The 18,254-nt window shown below is 35.6% G+C and overlaps 1 protein-coding gene across 4 annotated transcripts; it reads right to left on the reverse strand.

Annotated features, from left to right (window-relative positions):
* Nucleotides 1-3: 3 nt before the first annotated feature.
* LOC107773345 (nuclear transcription factor Y subunit A-7) lies at nt 4-17,718 on the reverse strand. Of its 4 annotated transcripts, XM_075230963.1 has the most exons (6): nt 17,551-17,718; nt 15,798-15,851; nt 15,225-15,328; nt 15,064-15,141; nt 1,013-1,180; nt 4-625 (listed from the first exon to the last, which is right to left on the reverse strand). In XM_075230963.1, the coding sequence occupies exons 2-6, from the start codon at nt 15,847-15,849 to the stop codon at nt 266-268; spliced, it is 762 nt and encodes a 253-aa protein (XP_075087064.1). In that variant the 5' UTR covers nt 15,850-15,851; nt 17,551-17,718; the 3' UTR covers nt 4-265. The 4 variants fall into 4 exon arrangements, with proteins under 4 accessions (XP_075087064.1, XP_075087066.1, XP_075087065.1 ...); XM_075230965.1 differs by lacking the exon at nt 15,798-15,851 and having other exon boundaries at nt 15,225-15,370; XM_075230964.1 differs by lacking the exon at nt 15,798-15,851 and having other exon boundaries at nt 5-625; nt 15,225-15,380.
* Nucleotides 17,719-18,254: the final 536 nt, after the last annotated feature.

Below are 18,254 nucleotides of genomic sequence, written 5' to 3' on the forward strand. Positions count from 1 at the left end.
TCGATAATTAATATTTGCTTGTGTTTTGCATGGATGATTAAAACGAAAGTTGACAGTACTTAAAAGCATAGTGACAACCCCAAAACTTGTACGTAATAAAGTAGTGTTTATTTATTACAGATAAAGTTGCAGCTGCAGGGATATTAGATATTTACATAACTCCCATCTTCTTAAACTAGTACTAGTATATCATTCAGAGGGGAAGCTCCTTTAAGTGAACTGAAGAGACATACGGTTTCGAAGACCAAGTCAGAGAATATATAGTTCAAAATGGTTGGATATTAGAAGCTCCTGACTGCATGCAATTGCAATGGTTATCATTGAGATTCCACTGATAATGACAACCCAGTTGAGGATTTTCTGTATTATGTATTCCTTGGAACTGAAATCCCTGGACATGAGCAGTACTATTGGATGATCCAATATGTCCAGAATAAGAGTCCATGGAACTGACTTCTGAGGCTGAAGAACCTTTGCCTTTACTACTTGGAGTTGCATTAGTATTCCCATTATTATTATTATTATTAGTAGTAAGTTGGATCTTCTTCTTTGTGTTGAGAAATCGGCCGCCACCATCTCTAGCTCTTCTCATCGCATGCCGGTGCCGAGATTCATGAAGATAAGGCTGATATGCATTTGAAGAAATAACATCATTTAACTCACCTTTTACTAGATATCTCCAAATGTTGAACTAGCTATAAAGATGCAGAAATTTTGTATCTCATGAGTAGTTGGTCAAATTCATTTAGGGCCGTCTTTCTTTGTTCAGCTGATTCCATTACTGTCAACTCAAACAATGCATACTTATGCAAAAACAATTTTTCTTTAAGTTTTAAACTTTTTGCTGTACAATTTTTTTTTTTACTCAGAATATACCTTTAATATTTTTTAAGCATATTATATTGTGATAATTTATAATGTAAATATTCCATCAATATGTTATATATATTATTTATATGTATTTTATACCACATATATATATATATATATGTAAGACAGGAAGAGTAATTACCTTTCTAGATTTGACCACCTTTTGCTCCAACACAGCCTTTGCACGGAGTTGCCTTCGCCTTAGAATTCCATGGTATTGTTTGGCATTTACATACATAGGCTCCTCCTTCACTTCAAGTGGCAAAATCATTCTACCATTATGCACTGATCTTTCTATATTTTGATGTACCTTATATAAAGGTTTATAAAGAAGTTAGAAAGCCCATAACGAAGAAAGCACGAATTATATATATATCGACAGACCTAAAAGCAAACCAAGAAAAAATTATCAGTACGTGGCTTATTATCTAGGAATAGTCGTCTAATTCAAGATGGTTCCAAAAGTCCTCTGCCTACCCCAGTTTATAGTAGTATTCTTTGACAAAGATGTAGAAGTAAATTTATCAAAATCCTTTGACAAAATATCGACTAGTATCAAAATAATACAGCAGTAGATACACATAGATCCTTAAAAATATTGAGTAACGTACCATTTGTGTTAACAAAAATTAGTTCCATGTAGAATAACTTACCTGACCCAGTTATCCTGAGTTTCCATGATCATCAGTTTGGTTTTAACGATTTTCTCTAACATTTCCTCTATATATGTTCTTCATTTACCCTGGGAGATACACGAGCAGTGTCAAGTTCACGTTAGATGCTACATAAAGATCTCTTCCAATTTCCTCTCTAACTAGGATGAAGATTGTTTGACTAATTGATGCCCGAGATCAGTTGCTGGCGTCTTACAAACCAATTGTGGACTTAATTACCTTTTTTCTTAAGTACCTTCTCTAACACAAAGAAGGAAATTTGACTCGCTTGGACCCAGAATTTCAAGTTGACGGGGCACCACTAAAGGTCAATATTATTCAAGAAAGTTTTTAGCATTGAACTCCTTGTATTTTTAAACTTATGAATTCAAATTTAATATTCATTAAAATTGTACTAATGAATCTTTACATATATTTTATACTCCCCGTGGGTTCGAATGAATCCGTCCGAAGGGCTAAATCCGCTCATGTAATCCTATCAGTCATCTGTAACAAAAAATTAGAGGATTGTTATTGGAATCATAGGAACCAACTTTAGATTAAACGTGCTGGCAATGAGTTAAAGAGAATTAATACGGGAGTATCATTTACCTTTATTATTTTTAGCAAGACAAAAATTTACCATATCAACTTCTTGAGAATTTCGCAGTAGAGATCAGTGAGTCAGGGGCAAAGCTTTCTGTTTTTAGTTGGGGAAAGAGAATTGGATTTGAGATTTTGAGGGATGGACTTGTTTATAAGATAGGTGTTGAGTATTGAATTTTTGATGATTAACAAAATATGACTAATTACTCAAAGAACCAGGTCCTCAATGTAGTTGTTTAACTGTTGTGAAGAACCAGCTTCTCACGTTAAAGGATCTAACTCCTCATAATTGATACTTGTACGTTTGTACAAGACAGTGTAACTTTATCTCAAAGTTACCAGGTCCGAATTTGGTGGAAGATGGTTGTTGTAAGTGATAAAGGTCGTTGCTCAAGAAGATATGGATAAGTCCGTCAGAGACAAAAGTCCCAAAGATTGTGGAATCCTTGGAACAGTAGAAACCCTATCAAAGAGGAAACTGACTATGAATAGGACTCCTAGAAGATCTCAAGTCGTGTTTAAATAGGATTGAGTTTGGACTTGGCAACCATCCTTTCACACATCAACAACAGAGTCATAAAGTGGTTCACTTGTGTTGAGTACTTGTCTTGTACTCTTCCCGAGTTAGCCTTGTAAATGTGTTTTAGGAAATTGAGTTGTAATCAGGTGTTATAAACAATTAGTTAGTTGGAATGAGTGTGGTTTTACAAGTTAGAGTTACTCGTGAATCAAATAGGAGTAATAGGACTACTGGAGATTATTTAATTATAGCATTGTAATTGATACATTTTGAATTATTGTTCTAGTGGAGTTGGAGATGAAAATCCTACTTGGTAGGTCGTAGTTTTTGCACCTTTGAGCCGGGAGATTTTCCACGTTAAAATCATCGTGTTCATTTTATTGCTTATTTACTTTTCGCTTAAGGAACACAGTAAAGAACCAATTTCTTAGTAATTTATATGGGCACTCAAATTAACAATTGGTATCAGAGCAGGTTCTCTCATTTACACGACTAACACCTAGAGAGATTTTGGAAGAAAGATGAGTGTTCCACCTGGAATTAACGAAGGACAATCAACTACTAGACCACCCTTGTTCAATGGAAAATATTACAGTTGGTGGAAAACAAGAATGGAAGATTTCTTGACAGCTGAAGACTATGAACTATGGACCATAATAAACCAAGATCCTTTGATTCCTTCTAAACAAAATGCACAGAGTAAAACAGTTCTTAAGGATCCCCTCCGAATTTGTGATAGCAGATTTCAGAATGATGGAGAAGAATACAAAGGCTAAGAAAATTCTTATATGTGGACTTGGTCCTGATGAGTACAATAGAATTTTTGTGTGCTCTAATGCGAAGCAGATTTGGTATGCACTCCAAACTACTCATGAAGGAACAAATCAAGTTAAGAGATCAAGAATTGAACTACTCATGAGAAACTATGAGTTTTTCTCCATGAAGGAGTCTGAGCCCATCCATGATATGATGACTAGGTTCACTATAATAACCAATGAACTGAAATCACTTGGAAAGGTGTTTACCTCAGAAGAGTTGGTTAGCAAAGTCCTAAGTATCCTTCCAGCTTCATGGGAATCAAAAGTCAGTGCAATCCAGGTAGTCAAGGAATTGGATAAAATCTCACTTGATGAGTTGATTGGAAACTTAAAAACTCATGAAATGAGAAAGATGGAACTGAGTAAAGAAGAACCAAAGAAGGATAAGGCCTTGGTCCTTAAGGCATCCGAGGATGATGAATTTGACTACGATGATCCTTATCTAGCAATGTTTTCCAAGTTCAAGAAGTTCATGAAGAATTCCAAAAGTGCATCCAAAAGAGAGACCAGTAGTAAACACAAGCAGAATGACAAAGCTAACTATGATGGGTAATACAAGTGTGGCAAGCTAGATCACATGGTAAAGGACTGCCCAATGTGGAAAATCGAGCCGAGGAAAGAACGAGCTGAAAAAGAAAAACGGAAAAAGATGAAAGAGAAGGGTTCCAATAAAGGAAAAATCCTAGACAAAGAATTTACTAAAGCTATGAAGCAGGCATCCTTGGTAGCATTTGAGGATAGTGGGAGTGATCAAGAGAAAGAAAGGAGGATGAGGCTATTAGTCTCTACGCTGTGATTGATAAACATCAAGTTGTGAAGACAGAACCCCCAGTATAACTTGGGATGCACATTGGAAGACCTCCTCTGTTTGATAAACTCCACTATGATGAATGGAATCTACGTATGAAAATATTTCTTCAGGCTACTAACTTTGATCTATGGGTAATCTTCAGTCATGGACCAATTCTCCCAACCAAATTGGATGATGAAGGTAACAAGTGCAACAAAAGAGAATAGGAATACGATGAGGAAGATCGTCAGCTAGTTCAGAAAAATGCCAAAGCAAAGGACTTGCTCTACAGAAGTTTGTCTAGAAACACTCTCTTCAGAGTGTCCTCTTGCATCTATGCTCATGATATATGGAGGACATTGGAAACTGACTTTGAAAATGAAAATATCGAAGTGGCTCTGGTGGCGATTGAAGAATCAAAAATAGAGGAAGAAGTGATAGGAATGATGGCCATGAGTGATTCAGAAACTGAAGATGAAACAAACCAGGTAAGTATATCTGACTTGAAAGAAAATATTCATGCTATGTACAAAAAGCAACTGATGGACATAATTGTGACCTTAATGAATGAAATTGATAAAATGAGTAATGGAAATGATGTGCTAATCAGTAATCTTTCTTTTGTCAAACTTAACATCAAAGAGCTTGAATCCGACAAAGCTAGTTTAGAGAAACAGTAAGAACCAGGTTCTTGAATTAACTTCTGAGAATGAGAAGTCTCATGATACATATGGCAAAGACAAAATGAGTGATCTGCAAGATAAGCTTGAAAAGGAATTAAAAATTGCTAATGAAAATTTTTGTATGTAGAAATAAAGTCCTGCATGAGAACCTAGAAAAGGCTAATTATGAAGTCTCTAGACCAAGCAAATGGCATAGATCTTCTGATGCCTTGAATTGGCTAAATAAAAACTGTAGCATTAACAAATCTGGAATTGGCTACATAAAACCTGTCCCTAAGTTTGACCCAAAGTATGTAGGAATTTATGATAATAAAATGTTCACTCATTGTGGAAGAGTAGGATATTTTAGAGACATTTGTCCTGCCTTAATTCATGCTCAGTTTAGAAACACCTTTGGTATTGCTAAAAATGTGAAAAAGGAAGAGGATCCAAAGGTTAATTCTCCTGTCCATACTAAGTGGATTAAGGTTAACAAGAAAGTAGCTTCTAAGCCTCCTCCCTTCTAGGAAAGAAGGGATCTGATTCATCCTTTTTCAAACAAAAAAGGACCTAAGCTAGTCTGGGTTTCCAAAACTAACTTGTGAATTTTGGTGCAGGCTAATGGTAGAGAAAATAATCAGGACTGGTATATAGACAATGGATGCTCAAGACATATGACTGGAGAAAAGAAAAACTTTCTCTCTCTGACAGCCTTCCAAGGAGGGAATATGTCATTTGGTAATGGGAAAAAGGGTCAGATAACAGGTATTGATAAGATTGGAAAGTCACTCTCTTATGCTATAGAAGATGTGTATTATGTGGTAGGTATTAAACACAATCTTCTTAGCATCTCTCAAATGTGCGACAAAGGAAATGAGGTAAAATTCAATTCCAAAATCTGCACTATCACTAAGCTTGATACTGATGAAATTGTGATAAAGGGAAAAAGGCATAACAATGTTTACAAGATATCGTTTATGTCACTTCCCCAGAGTGAGCACACATGCTTGAGTGTAGTGGAAGATGATCCACTACTATGGCATAGAAGACTGGGACATGCCACTCTCTCTCAACTCAATAAGTTGGCAGCTAAGAACTTGGTCCTTGGGCTACCTAAAGTTCAATTCACCTCTGACAAAGTATGTGATGCCTGTATTAGAGGGAAACATGTTAGGTCATCCTCTAAATCTAAGAAGTTTGTAAGCACTTCTAAACATCTGGAACTCATTCACATAGATCTATGTGGACCAATGAGAATAAGGAGCAGAGTAGGTAAGAGGTATATGTTTGTGATTGTTGATGACTTTTTCAGGTATACCTGGACTTTGTTTTTGGGATCCAAAGATGAAACCTTTGATGTTTTCTCTGTATTTGTTAGAATGATTCAATAAAAGATAGGATGTAATGTTTTAAGTATAAGAATTGACCATGGAACTGAATTTGCAAATTCAAAATTCCTTGAGTTCTGTGGCTCACATGGGATTGACCATAATTTCTCTACACCTAGAACTCCACAACAAAATGGAGTTGTAGAAAAAAAGAATAGATCCTTAGAAGACATGGGGAGGACCATGTTGATTGCTAGTAGACTGCCTAAGAACTTCTGGGCTGAGGCAATCAGTATTGCTTGTTATCTGCTAAATATATGCATGGTATGACCCATTCTTGAGAAAATTCCCTATGAGTTACTTTGAGGAAGAAAACCCAACATCACTCATCTGAGAGCCTTTGGGTGCAAATATTTTGTGCACAATAATGGAAAAGAAGCTCTAGGTAAGTTTGATGACATAAGTGATGATGGAATTTTCTTGGGTTACTCTCCACATAGTAAGGCATACAAAGTTTTTAATAAAAGAACTATGTGTGTGGAAAAAGATATTCATGTTATTTTTTATGAATCTAACAATTTGGATGAGAAAGGTCTACATGATGAAGATTATGACATAGGATTCACTGGTGATGGAGATACAATGGAATCTGATGAAGATGGATCTGAAAACCACAAAACAATTGACACTGATCATGAGGAACTAGAAGAAGACTGAGCTACTCGAACTGCTGATCAGAATAATGAAGCCACACCCACTGAACCTGTTCCCTTGGGTCACTCCTCAGGTGAATCTTCTCTGGGTATGCGGACCAGACCATGGAAGCATCAAAGCTCACACCCTCTTGAAAATATCATCTCTGATCCAAATACAGGGGTGCAAACCAGGTCTTCTCTAAGAAATTTATGTGCACTCATAACATTTATCTCACACGTTCTACCTAAGACCATCAAAGAAGCTCTAAAGGATCCAGACTGGATCATAGCCATGCAAGAAGAGTTAAATCAGTTTGAGAGAAGCAAGTTCTGGCACCTAGTACAGAAACCCAAGAACAGAACAGTTATAGGTACCAGATGGGTGTTCAGAAACAAGTTGGATGAATAAGAAAATATCACAAGGAACAAGGCCAGACTGGTGATTCAGGGATACAATTAAGAGGATGGCATTGACTATGATGAAATATTTGCACCTGTATCTAGAATGAAGTCTATAAGAATGCGAATAGCCTATGCTGCCCACATGGAATTCACTTTATACTAAATAGAAGTAAAGAGTGCATTTTTGAATAGGTACCTAAAAGAGGAAGTGTTTGTCAAACAACCTCCTGGATTTGAAAGTGAAGAATTTCCTGACCATGTGTTCAAACTGGATAAAGATTTTTATGGTCTGAAACATGCTCCTAGAGCTTGATATGAAAGGCTCTCAAAATTCCTCTTAGCTAACAACTTTGTAAAAGGAAAGGTGGACAACACTCTATTTCCGAGGAGTAAAGAGAGGAATATCCTGATTGTGCAAGTGTATGTGGATGATATTATCTTTGGGGCTACCAATGAAGCAATGTGCGAGGAATTTGCTAAGATGATAGAAAATGAGTTCGAAAGGAGCATGATAGGTGAACTAAACTTCTTTCTGGGTGCTACAAATCAAGCAAACTTCTACTGGAACCATGATACATCAACAGAAATATATCAAAGAGTTATTGAGGAAATTCAACATGGACTCCTCCAAGTCTATTGATACCCCCATTGCCATTGCAACAAAGCTAGACCTTGATGAAGAAGGGAAAATATGGAACAAAAGCTATATAGAGGAATGATTGGGTCACTATTGTACCTCATAGCAAGCATGCCTGATATAGTGTTTAATGTGGGATTATGTGCAAGATTTCAGGCAAATCCCAAGGAATCCCACCTGAAGGCTGTCAAAACAATACTAAGATATCTCAAGGGGACCCCTGACCTTTGTCTATGGTATCCCAGAGGGTACAACTTTGATCTACTTGGTTATGATGATGCTGGCTATGTAGGTTTTCATGTTGACAGGAAAAGCACTTCAAGAACATCACATTTTCTAGGTTCTTGTCTGGTGTCTTGGGGAACCAAGAAGCAAAACTCAGTGGCATTATCTACAGGTGAGGCTAAATATGTGGCAGCAACATCCTATTGTGCTCAGTTACTATGGATAAGACAACAGCTAATGGACTATGGTATATTTGTTAATTGTGTTCCCATTTTCTATGATAACACCAGTGCCATAAACATTGCAAAAACTCCATGTCGGCATAAAAGAACCAAGCACATTGACATTAGACATCACTTTCTCAGAGACAATGTTGAAAAGGGGAATATCTCAATTAACTTCTGTAAAACTGAAGATCAAATTGCTGATAGTTTTACTAAAGCTCTGAGTAGGGATCACTTTGAAAGGAATAGACTAGAACTAGGTCTAATCAACTCCTCCCACTAAGTTGACACCCAGTGATTGGTTAGAAAAAAACATAATAAGACGTAGATATTTAAGTACAATGTGTTTGATTGATCTTTGTGCTTGTATTAAGCTCACACACTCGCATAGAAAATGTGGTTGATAACTATGTTACATGATACTAATATGAAATGTTGAAGCTTTATTGCAGAAATGAATAAGAAGTTGCTAAGGAGTTGGTTCTTTGACTCAGGTTTGTGCCAGACTGTCTTAAGTCACTAGAACTTATATTCTAAAATTACTGCTATACTCAGACTTTTCTTTCAGTTGGAATCACTTCTAGTCGTCTTCCAGTCAAAGAGTAAGGGGGAATCCTTGTGTAATTAGAGATCAATTACTCCTGAAAATCTTCCAGTCAAAGTAACCGTTATAAGAGTCCCGTTAGAACTCAAATTCGGTCACCTTCTCTTTTCCAGTCAGGAGTAACGCCTTTAAAAGGCCCTTATGATCAGCTTTTCTAACCTCATTGTTCCTTTCAAACCCTAAGCAAGAATCGAAAGCAAGTATCAAGAACTAACCATTCCATTCTCCTCTTCGAGGTTCTCATCTGATCACCATGCCTAAAGCCAGTCAAACACCCTCTAAAGCGAAATCATCAACCATGGCTGAAGCAAAACCCAAAATCTTGAAGCCTAAATCAAAGAAAAATGTCGAGCCTTCAAGAGAACCCAAACACACACCTATTCATTCTCCATCAATATCCTCCACCATACCTACCTCATCCTCTTCTGCTCCTGTTCCTGTTATTCCCATCTTCACTGAACCTCCTCCTTCAAAAGTCACCACCCATGCACCTGAGCTTCCTACGAAAAATATCTCCAAGACGGCAAAGGTCAAAGCAACTTCAAGAAAATTTGTCAACTTCAAAAATATCTACGACCGTTAGGTCCTGGGTTCGAGTCACAATGGAGAAAAAGTGTGAAAACACTATAGATCCTCCTAATTTGGGAGGGGTTTTAAAAAAAAAAAGCAACTTCAAGAAAATTTGTCAAGAAAGTGCCTGAGGCTGCTATGTAGAGTGACTTTGGAGTCGAGGAATATATGATTCAGGGGGAATCAGGTATAGGCACTACTGATCAGGTACCACTTCCTGTTTTCCAAGTTAGATATTTTGGCTTCTGCTAATGATGTTGCACCCCTAGATACTCTTTCACCTACGCGTGAAAAGTCACCAATAGAGAAATTCATGGTAGAGGAACATACATGGGATTTGGGAAAGAAGGTAGATACAACGGTTGTGGAACCTATGGTTGAGGGGGAAGGATGTAAAGTACCAGTACAAAATGAGGCTTCTGATAGCCTTAAGTTTAGCTGGACTGAGGATGAGGAAGATAATAAAGGTGAGAAGGAAAGAAGAAGCTATGACCAGTCATGCGGAACATGAAGCTCAAAACATAGACAATGAAGAAGGAAAGAGTGAGAATGAGGGAGTATCTGGATATGAGAAGGAGAGTGATATAGAGGATAAGACAGGTGAACATGCTAATAATTCTGTAGAAGAAGAAAATCTGAGTGAAGAAGAGGAGGTTTCTGAAAGTGAGGGAGAGGATCAAGAAAAGGTATGTGAGAGTGAAGAAGGTAATGACGAGAGTGAAGAATCTGAAGGCTCTATGACAATTGGAAACACTGTCATAGCCCCTTCAGAAGAAATTGGTGAGGAGACGAGGGCTCAAGAACCTGGGTCTCTGTTGGTTCCTTTCATTGGAAATGAAGAAGTTAGCAGTGATGAAGATAATGTGCCACTATCTGAGGTAGGGAAGAAGCTCAGAAAGACCACTGAGAAAGCTACAAAGACAACAGTTTCAATAAGAAAAGAAGTGGTTCCTCCTGCTAGAACTCCTCTCATAAGGAGTAAAAGAAAGGTTGTTGATGCACAAATCATGAAGGAATCCAGAAGTGCAAAGAAGCCAAAGAAGAAGGTTTCAATTGTGGAACCTGTTGTTGAGGTGGATGGAAAAGATGAATCCGATTCAGCCTTGCCAGCAAAGTCTGCAACACCAAAGAAAAGGGGAGCCAAAGTCACCAAGCCTGCTACTTCTTTTGCAAGGGCCAGTAGCGGTAAGACAAAGAAGAATATTTCAGCTGTAGTTGATCGACTCACAAAGTTTAGGAATAGAAAAGTACTAAATGGAAAGATTCGTGCGAACACTGATGAGAAGGGAATGGCTCAACTAGTTGAGAAACTTGAGCTACATGGGTGGAAGGACATGTTTGTCAAAGCTTTCCCCCCAATATGTGTTCTTGCGGTGGTGGAGTTCTACACAAATTTCACTTTTGATGGGAAGGTAGTCAAGAGTAAAGTAGGGGGCTTCGACATGGAGTTTGATGCTGAGGAACTGGGACTACTTCTGAATATCCCTTCTTTGGGATTTGACAATTATTTGAAGAAGAAGTGGCCAGCCATGGACAATGATGTTGACACTGGCATTGTGGTCACTAGGAAGTTCTCCCAAAAGTTTGAACTAGATGCTCCCCAGAAAGTGTACAAGACTGATATGACCCCCTTTCACAAGCTATAGTTTCAGTTTGTCAACTCCTGCATTCTTCAGAGATCGAGAGAAGGTATGAGGCTACTCTACTAGACATGGCTGTGATAGAACTGCTCGACAATGGTCAACCTATCAATCTCCCTAGCCTGATAATTCAGCACATGGCAAGAGCTGTAGATACCTCCAAACCAAAGCATGCTATGCCATATGGTTTCATGTTAACTAAGTTATTTGACAAGCTCAACATTGCCTTACCTGAGCTTAAGTTTGGAAACAACAATGATGTTTTAGATGTTGTTACCCTCAAGCAGTGTGGCTATGATGAGATCAAGGTTAGAGGACCCACATGATCTGCCATTCTTCCTGGGAGTAGTAGGGTTGCAGAACTCAGCAAGAGGTTGGAGTTGGCTGTTGAAGAGAATGCCAAGCTTCGTGAAGATAATAATGAACTTAGAAAGGAAACTAAGCAACTCAGGGAAGAGATCCGAAGAGACAGGGAGGCCCATGCTCAACAAATTGCTACCCTTGTGAAAGCCTTGACCCCCTCTGCCTCTCACCCTTGAACATGTTCCTTCCGAGTGTCCTTAGTTTGTTTGCCTTTCTAGTGATATCTTATATTTTGTTTTTTTTTTCTTAGTTTGAGTTGTCTGTAGTTTGCTTAGTTTACTATCTTCTAATGATAAAGACAAGGCCCTAGGCTTCTTTTGGCACTACTTCATGTCTCCCATTCCTCTGCTTTACTGATTTGCACTCTTTTTGGATCATCAACTTAGTATATTTGCCTTTTCTTATGCTTGTATTGTCTTCTAATAGGCTTTGAATCTTACACTCTATGTGCTTACTGTCTACCATCTGTTTGTGTTTATTCGATGATGCCAAAAGGGGGAAGATAAGGTGGGGACATACATGTACTTGATGTGATCATCTGGTTCTTTGATGTGATTGCTGGTTCTGGGTACAGAGTTTGTCATCATCAAAAAGGAAGAATTTGTTGAGTATTGAAGTTTTGATGATTAACAAAATGCGACTAATTACTCAAAGAACCAGGTTCTCAATGTAATTGCTTAACTATTGTGAAGAACCAACTTCTTAGGTTAAAGGATCAACTCCTCATGATTGATACATGTACGTTTGTACAAGACATTGTAACTTTATCTCAAAGTTACCAGGTCCAAGTTTGGTGGAAAATAGTTGCTGTAAGTGATAAAGGTCATTGCTCAAGAAGATATGGATAAGTCCGTCAGAGACAAAAGTCGCAAAGCTTGTGGAATCCTTGGAACAGTAGGAGTCCTATCAAAGAGAAAGCTGACTATAAATAGGACTCTTAGAAGATCTCAAGTCGTATTTAAATAGGATTGATTTTGGACTTGGCAACCATCCTTTTACACATCAACAACAGAGTCATAAAGTTGTTCACTTGTGTTGAGTACTTGTCTTGTACTCTTCTCGAGTTAGCCTAGTAAATGTATTTTAGAAAATTGAGTTGTAATCAAGTATTATAAGCAATTAGTGAGTTGGAGTGAGTGTTTGGTTTTACAAGTTAGAGTTACTTGTGAATCAAATAGGAGTAGTAGGAGTACTAGAGAGTATTTAATTAAAACATTATAATTGATACATTTTGGTTCATTGTTCTAGTGGAGTTGGAGATGAAAATCCTACTTGGTAGGTCGTAATTTTTGCACCTTTTGAGTCGGGTGATTTTCCACGTAAAAATCATTGTGTTCATTTTGTTGCTTGTTTACTTTTTTCTTAAGGAATACGGTAAAGAATCAATTTCTTAGTAATTCATACGGGTACTCAAATTAAAAACGGGGAATGAATATAAAAGCCAAAAATTGTAGTTAGTTGTTCCAATATCGACTCGAACTCAAGTCCACAACGTAAAATACATGGTATTTTGAAGTAACAACTCAACTGGTGCCCCCAACGATGATTTATTTCTGAAGGTGCCAAGTCTGTTATACAAGACTGTTAGGACTTTTTTGGTACAATGGTGGAATATCTCATGGGATTAGTTATCCCACCTTCTATATGGGATTAGTTATCTCACCTTCTCCCAGATTAACTAATACTTTAAAACAAACATAAGATAAGGTCAATCCCAAAATTAATTAATATATCACAATATAAAAATATACAAAATATGTCGGAAAGTATTTGGAATAGGTATTGAGGGATTTGAGGGACAATTATATATTTAACCATGTTTATGCCAGTATTAAAAATCCTTGCATTTCTTTTTTTTTTGGGATTAAATTTAACAGCAAACGCAGTGGGATGTACTACTAAAATCCTTGCATTGCTAATACCATGGTTTGTTATGTATTAGTTATACATAGGATAGGATGTATAACTAATATACATAGGTTGAAAAAATATATCAAACAAGGAATTAGTAATGTACAAAGCTAATGCTTACATTATTTTTTCTAATACCTCCTACCAAACGAGCCCTTAAGGTTTATTACAGATAAAGTTTTTCAAAGTTATTGGGGTCCGGTGACCCCTCTTTGCCAAACTTGTTTCATGTCTATTGCAAACTAAGAGTTGTTTGGTCAAGCTCCTTAAATACTAAAAGTACCTTTTTCTTCCAAAAAAAAATACTTTTCAAAAAATTTGAGGTGTTTGGCCTGGATATAGAAGTGCTTTTGAGCAACACTGCAGAAACCATTTTTCTGCTTTTAAGGAAGCTATAAGTTCTAACTTCTTCCAAAAATCATAAAATTAATTTTTTAAGACAAAAATATTCTTACCATAAATTTATATTTCTCAAATTATTCCTCATTAATTTGACATTTTTCTTTTTCTTTTTTTGTTTTGTTTTTACCATCCCTTAATTCTTCTCTTTTTTTATTCTTACCATACTTTTATTTTTCTTCTCTATTCCTCTTTAGGATAATCTCTTTACTATAAATAGATCATTTTTTTTATATCTAGTGATTTATATTGAATGATGTATTTGAGATATTTAGAATCATCATGTAAACAATAAGTAACTTTAAATATTCAGTATTATTGCTTTGGTATAACTATATGTTATATTGATTAAAATCTTTAATTTATATATTTAATTTATGTTTTATATTTTATTTAAATAAAACTATTATAAACTGAACCTTGATATTATTTATTTTTTACGTAATTTGACACTCCGAAATAATTTTTTAAAAGACTGGCAAAACACAATTTGCTTATCAAATATTACAAAAAGCACTTCTAAAGTGAATTGATCGGTCAAACACAAACTACTACTCTCCTAAATTACTTTTTCTAAAAGCACTTTTAAACAAAAGTATTTTTTAAATAAGCAGGATTTGGCAGCTTGGCTAGAGAGACTCTAAGTATATTTAAGTTATATACAATGAAAAACTAAAAGTATATTACACTAATTTTAACATGCATGCTTGTGAGTTACCACTTTTACTAGGTTAGTAATTGATGTTTATCATTGACATATTTACATGTAATAAGTACCTTACAAATGATTTGGGTGTGTAAATATTCTTACCCCATTGATACAGATAACATAAACTCACAAACTAAATATAATATTCAAACTAAGGAAAGATAACAATATTGATCAATCATATGTCCTTGATAGAGGGGATCCAGAATATTAATTCTATGAGTTCAGGACTCAAGTTCCAACCATTAACCCATCATCTTTAATAAGTTTTGGGTTCATAATTCAATATTTTCAGCAATTTAAGTAGTTTTTACACAGAAAAATCCAAGTCCAGGCTAAATATTATGGTTTCATGAAACCACATTAATAATGCTAGATCGGCCCTAGGCCTCATGAACAGATGAACTCACAAAAAGAAGTGACTACAACGTACATACCGTAGATTCGCCAAATGCAGCAGCCACATTGCCACCAGAATATTGTGGTACTTCTGAATAGGGATATGATCTGAATGCCTGAATATTATAAAATGAAATAGAGTAAATAAGTCCAATATTCACATTTCACCTAAAAAGAAAGAGAGGAGAATATTGCTCACAATTGAGGGGGGCATCAGTTCAAATTGATTAGCTGCTCTTAAGTTTTCACCCATGATTGGAGGCATAAATTCTACACGTTTGCCATCTCGCTTGCAATCACTATCTGCTAACAAAGGTGGATCCATGATTTGTTGTATATGTGTTTCTGTAGCGACCTTAAGTTAATATACAATAATAACTGATCAATTCACAATCAAATATTTATAGATATTTAGTAAATTTTTTAATACATATAGAGAGTTTAAACAAAAAATATTGTGTTCACGTAAACCAATATATCATATGCTAGCTCTGCCTCTGTCTGCTAGTAAAAGAAATTATTTGCTTCAACCTCAAAATCATACAGATACACAGGAGTGCTCATGGTTCACTTTGATTTGGTTAATGCACTCCTCTCTGTCTTTCTCTAGTTGTAGTTAATTTTCAAACTGAAATGAGCATCACTGTATTATTAAGTTTTTAAGAGAGAGGATCAAGAGAGGAAAAGATAGGTTTAGAGAACTTGGAAATGATAGGAGTAACAATCACTGGTAGAAAGTAATGACAACAAAATTCAGAAGTTGCAATGTTACCGGACTTTTGATATATTGTACGTCCGGCTTCTCCAAAAGCACCAGCTCCCATTTCTGATCGTAAATGAAAAACTTATAAATTGAAGAAGAATTCAATTTTCACAGGAAAACCTCCTCTGAGAAATTGACTTAAATCTAGATATATCCAAGAAGATGGTTAATTTTCATATTTTCACTTGATTTGCACCTTTCTTCAAGGAATTAAGCTTTTACTTCTATCTTAATTAAGCTGCATTTAAGTAAACTATATAAAAGGAAATTATCTCCGTCGAGATTTGTTTTTTAAAATTCATATGGAAAGATGCAATTTTACTATTCAATTCAGATTTCGTGACTAGTTTTCGTATACTATATTTCTAACCACTAATATATTTATCCATAACATGCCCTTGATAATAGCTGTATTTATCGTTTAGTGCTGCTACCTTCTTCAAGACGTATCTAGAATTTTAAAAATACGGGTTCATCATTATGTTAATTAAAAAGGGCATGAGAAATTAAGAATTTATTTATTTATTAAAAAGAATGATATGGGGATTGAACCACTGACTTGAGGGACAAAAGAGGCACTTATGCTAGGGCAGTAAATTCAGCATGGGTAGCCACAATATTTAGGTACATAATCTGAAAATTTAGCATTGTTTATTGTCTAGAGAGGACAGAATGGGTGCATGTACCCCACTCCCCTACACATAAATCCGCCCGTCCAAGTGCTGATTATCTTGAACTCAACCAACAACAATTCATAATTCTCCGGAGCAGCTTTTTCCCTCTCCTTTTCAATTATCAAATAATTTTGAATTTTACTTATATATCGACTGCATAGAAAAATATTTACGCTATCAAATTACGTTTTGTGTATTCTGCCTTAATTTCAAGACCATAAATTTCGCCTCTAACGAGGGCTATCTTTAAATATCTTTGGTATTTTTTCACAATGTTGACGCACATAAATTAAACTCAATATAATTCAATATAAGGAGAAGAAGAAAGTTTTTCCTAATCCATATGGGATTCTTGTCTTTCGCAATTCATATAAGACAAAGAAGTAAAGGAAAAATAACCTGACTTTCCATTACCAACTAGTATTGATAAGAATATCAACATCAACTTCACTAATCTAAATATACTCTTAAGCCTAGTTTCAGCTGATGCAGTGAAAACTCAGGTTGCTAAAACGAAAAAGAAGCTACAAAAGAGGTTCATAAATAATGAATCATCATGAGAAGGATGATTATATTGTCTCACGAACCTTTCAGAAAATATATAAAATTAAGAGAGCCACACAAATTATGATTATCCCAATATACGAAGTAAACTATAACCAAAGTTTTTGAAGATCATTTCCTCCTTAATTTCAAAAAAAGACTTCAAAAAGCATAGTGTTCCTCACAAGTCACAACTAAGGAGTTCCGAGAACCTTACTGCTATAATTATCACTAATTATATATTAATCTACCAACAATATATTACTACAAATTAAATCCATAGTTGTAGCTAGACACAGAAACGCCAGAAATTAGCAGGCAATTTTTCCCATATCAACCAAAAGATAATAAGTCAGGAAAAACAACAACCAAGAAGAATATTTTCCCCCTTCTGCCAACAAAAACTGAATCAAGAAAACGATAGTAGACTTGTCACCATAAATCTAGACAGATTATAAAATTTCCACAAGTTTCCTGATCAAGCAAAAGAGATCATGCTAAAATAAGAAAAAGAAACTAATAACTGATAATCAAAGATCACTCACATGAGATTGATTGGAGACAATATTCTTAATTATAGGCTTTCTCTTTGTGGAAATGCATCAACCACATAAAGATTTAATATGGGTTTTGGTCTATTCAAATATGTGCATGCGAGTCCTTATAGTAGTAAGAAAAAACGAGAGAGAGAGAGAAAGAGAGAATCAAAGAAGGAAGATAAGAAAATTACATGTGAATATTTAAATATACAACACAATCTAGGATCACCACTGGAAGACAGTGACGCGTCCATTATTCCCTATTAAAAGACTAAACGGCACTTGTTTAATAGTATACATTTTTTTTCTGCTTATTATGCTCACTTTTGTGATAAGATAAAAGGCATTGTGAGATAATGAGATTGTTTTTTAATTGGCAAGAAATATAAAACGATAAGAAACATGACTAGGCAGTAGGCATAAGATAAGGCAATTTCGTGAGAGTCTGCCCGCGTTCTCCTCGAGAATATATGCCTAATTGGTGGTAAAGATCCAAATTGAATTAACAATTTGAGTAAAGCATGAAAGAGAAATGAATTTTATTAACCATCTTATCCTAATAAATAATTTCCTAGTATAATTTTATACTTCCATCATAGTGCAAAACGTTACCCAAAATCTTGCAAGTAAGATAAAGAGTATTCTTTTTGTTTAAACACTTAGTAATTTCCAAATTACTAACTTGATTTGTCCAAATGCTATGTAGGATT

Source organism: Nicotiana tabacum, chromosome 15 (genome assembly GCF_000715075.1).
Source record: "Nicotiana tabacum cultivar K326 chromosome 15, ASM71507v2, whole genome shotgun sequence".
Classification (NCBI taxonomy): Eukaryota; Viridiplantae; Streptophyta; class Magnoliopsida; order Solanales; family Solanaceae; genus Nicotiana; species Nicotiana tabacum.

What these genes read in the sequence shown, in the direction of transcription:
- LOC107773345 (XM_075230963.1), bottom strand. Translation starts at nt 15,849, where the DNA reads ATGGGAGCTGGTGCTTTTGGAGAAGCCGGACGTACAATATATCAAAAG. An exon ending in TACAATATATCAAAAGTCCG is followed by an intron (nt 15,329 to 15,797) that starts GTAACATTGCAA and finishes CTTTGTTAGCAG; the next exon opens with ATAGTGATTGCAAGCGAGAT. An exon ending in CTGCATTTGGCGAATCTACG is followed by an intron (nt 1,181 to 15,063) that starts GTATGTACGTTG and finishes CCTTTATATAAG; the next exon opens with GTACATCAAAATATAGAAAG.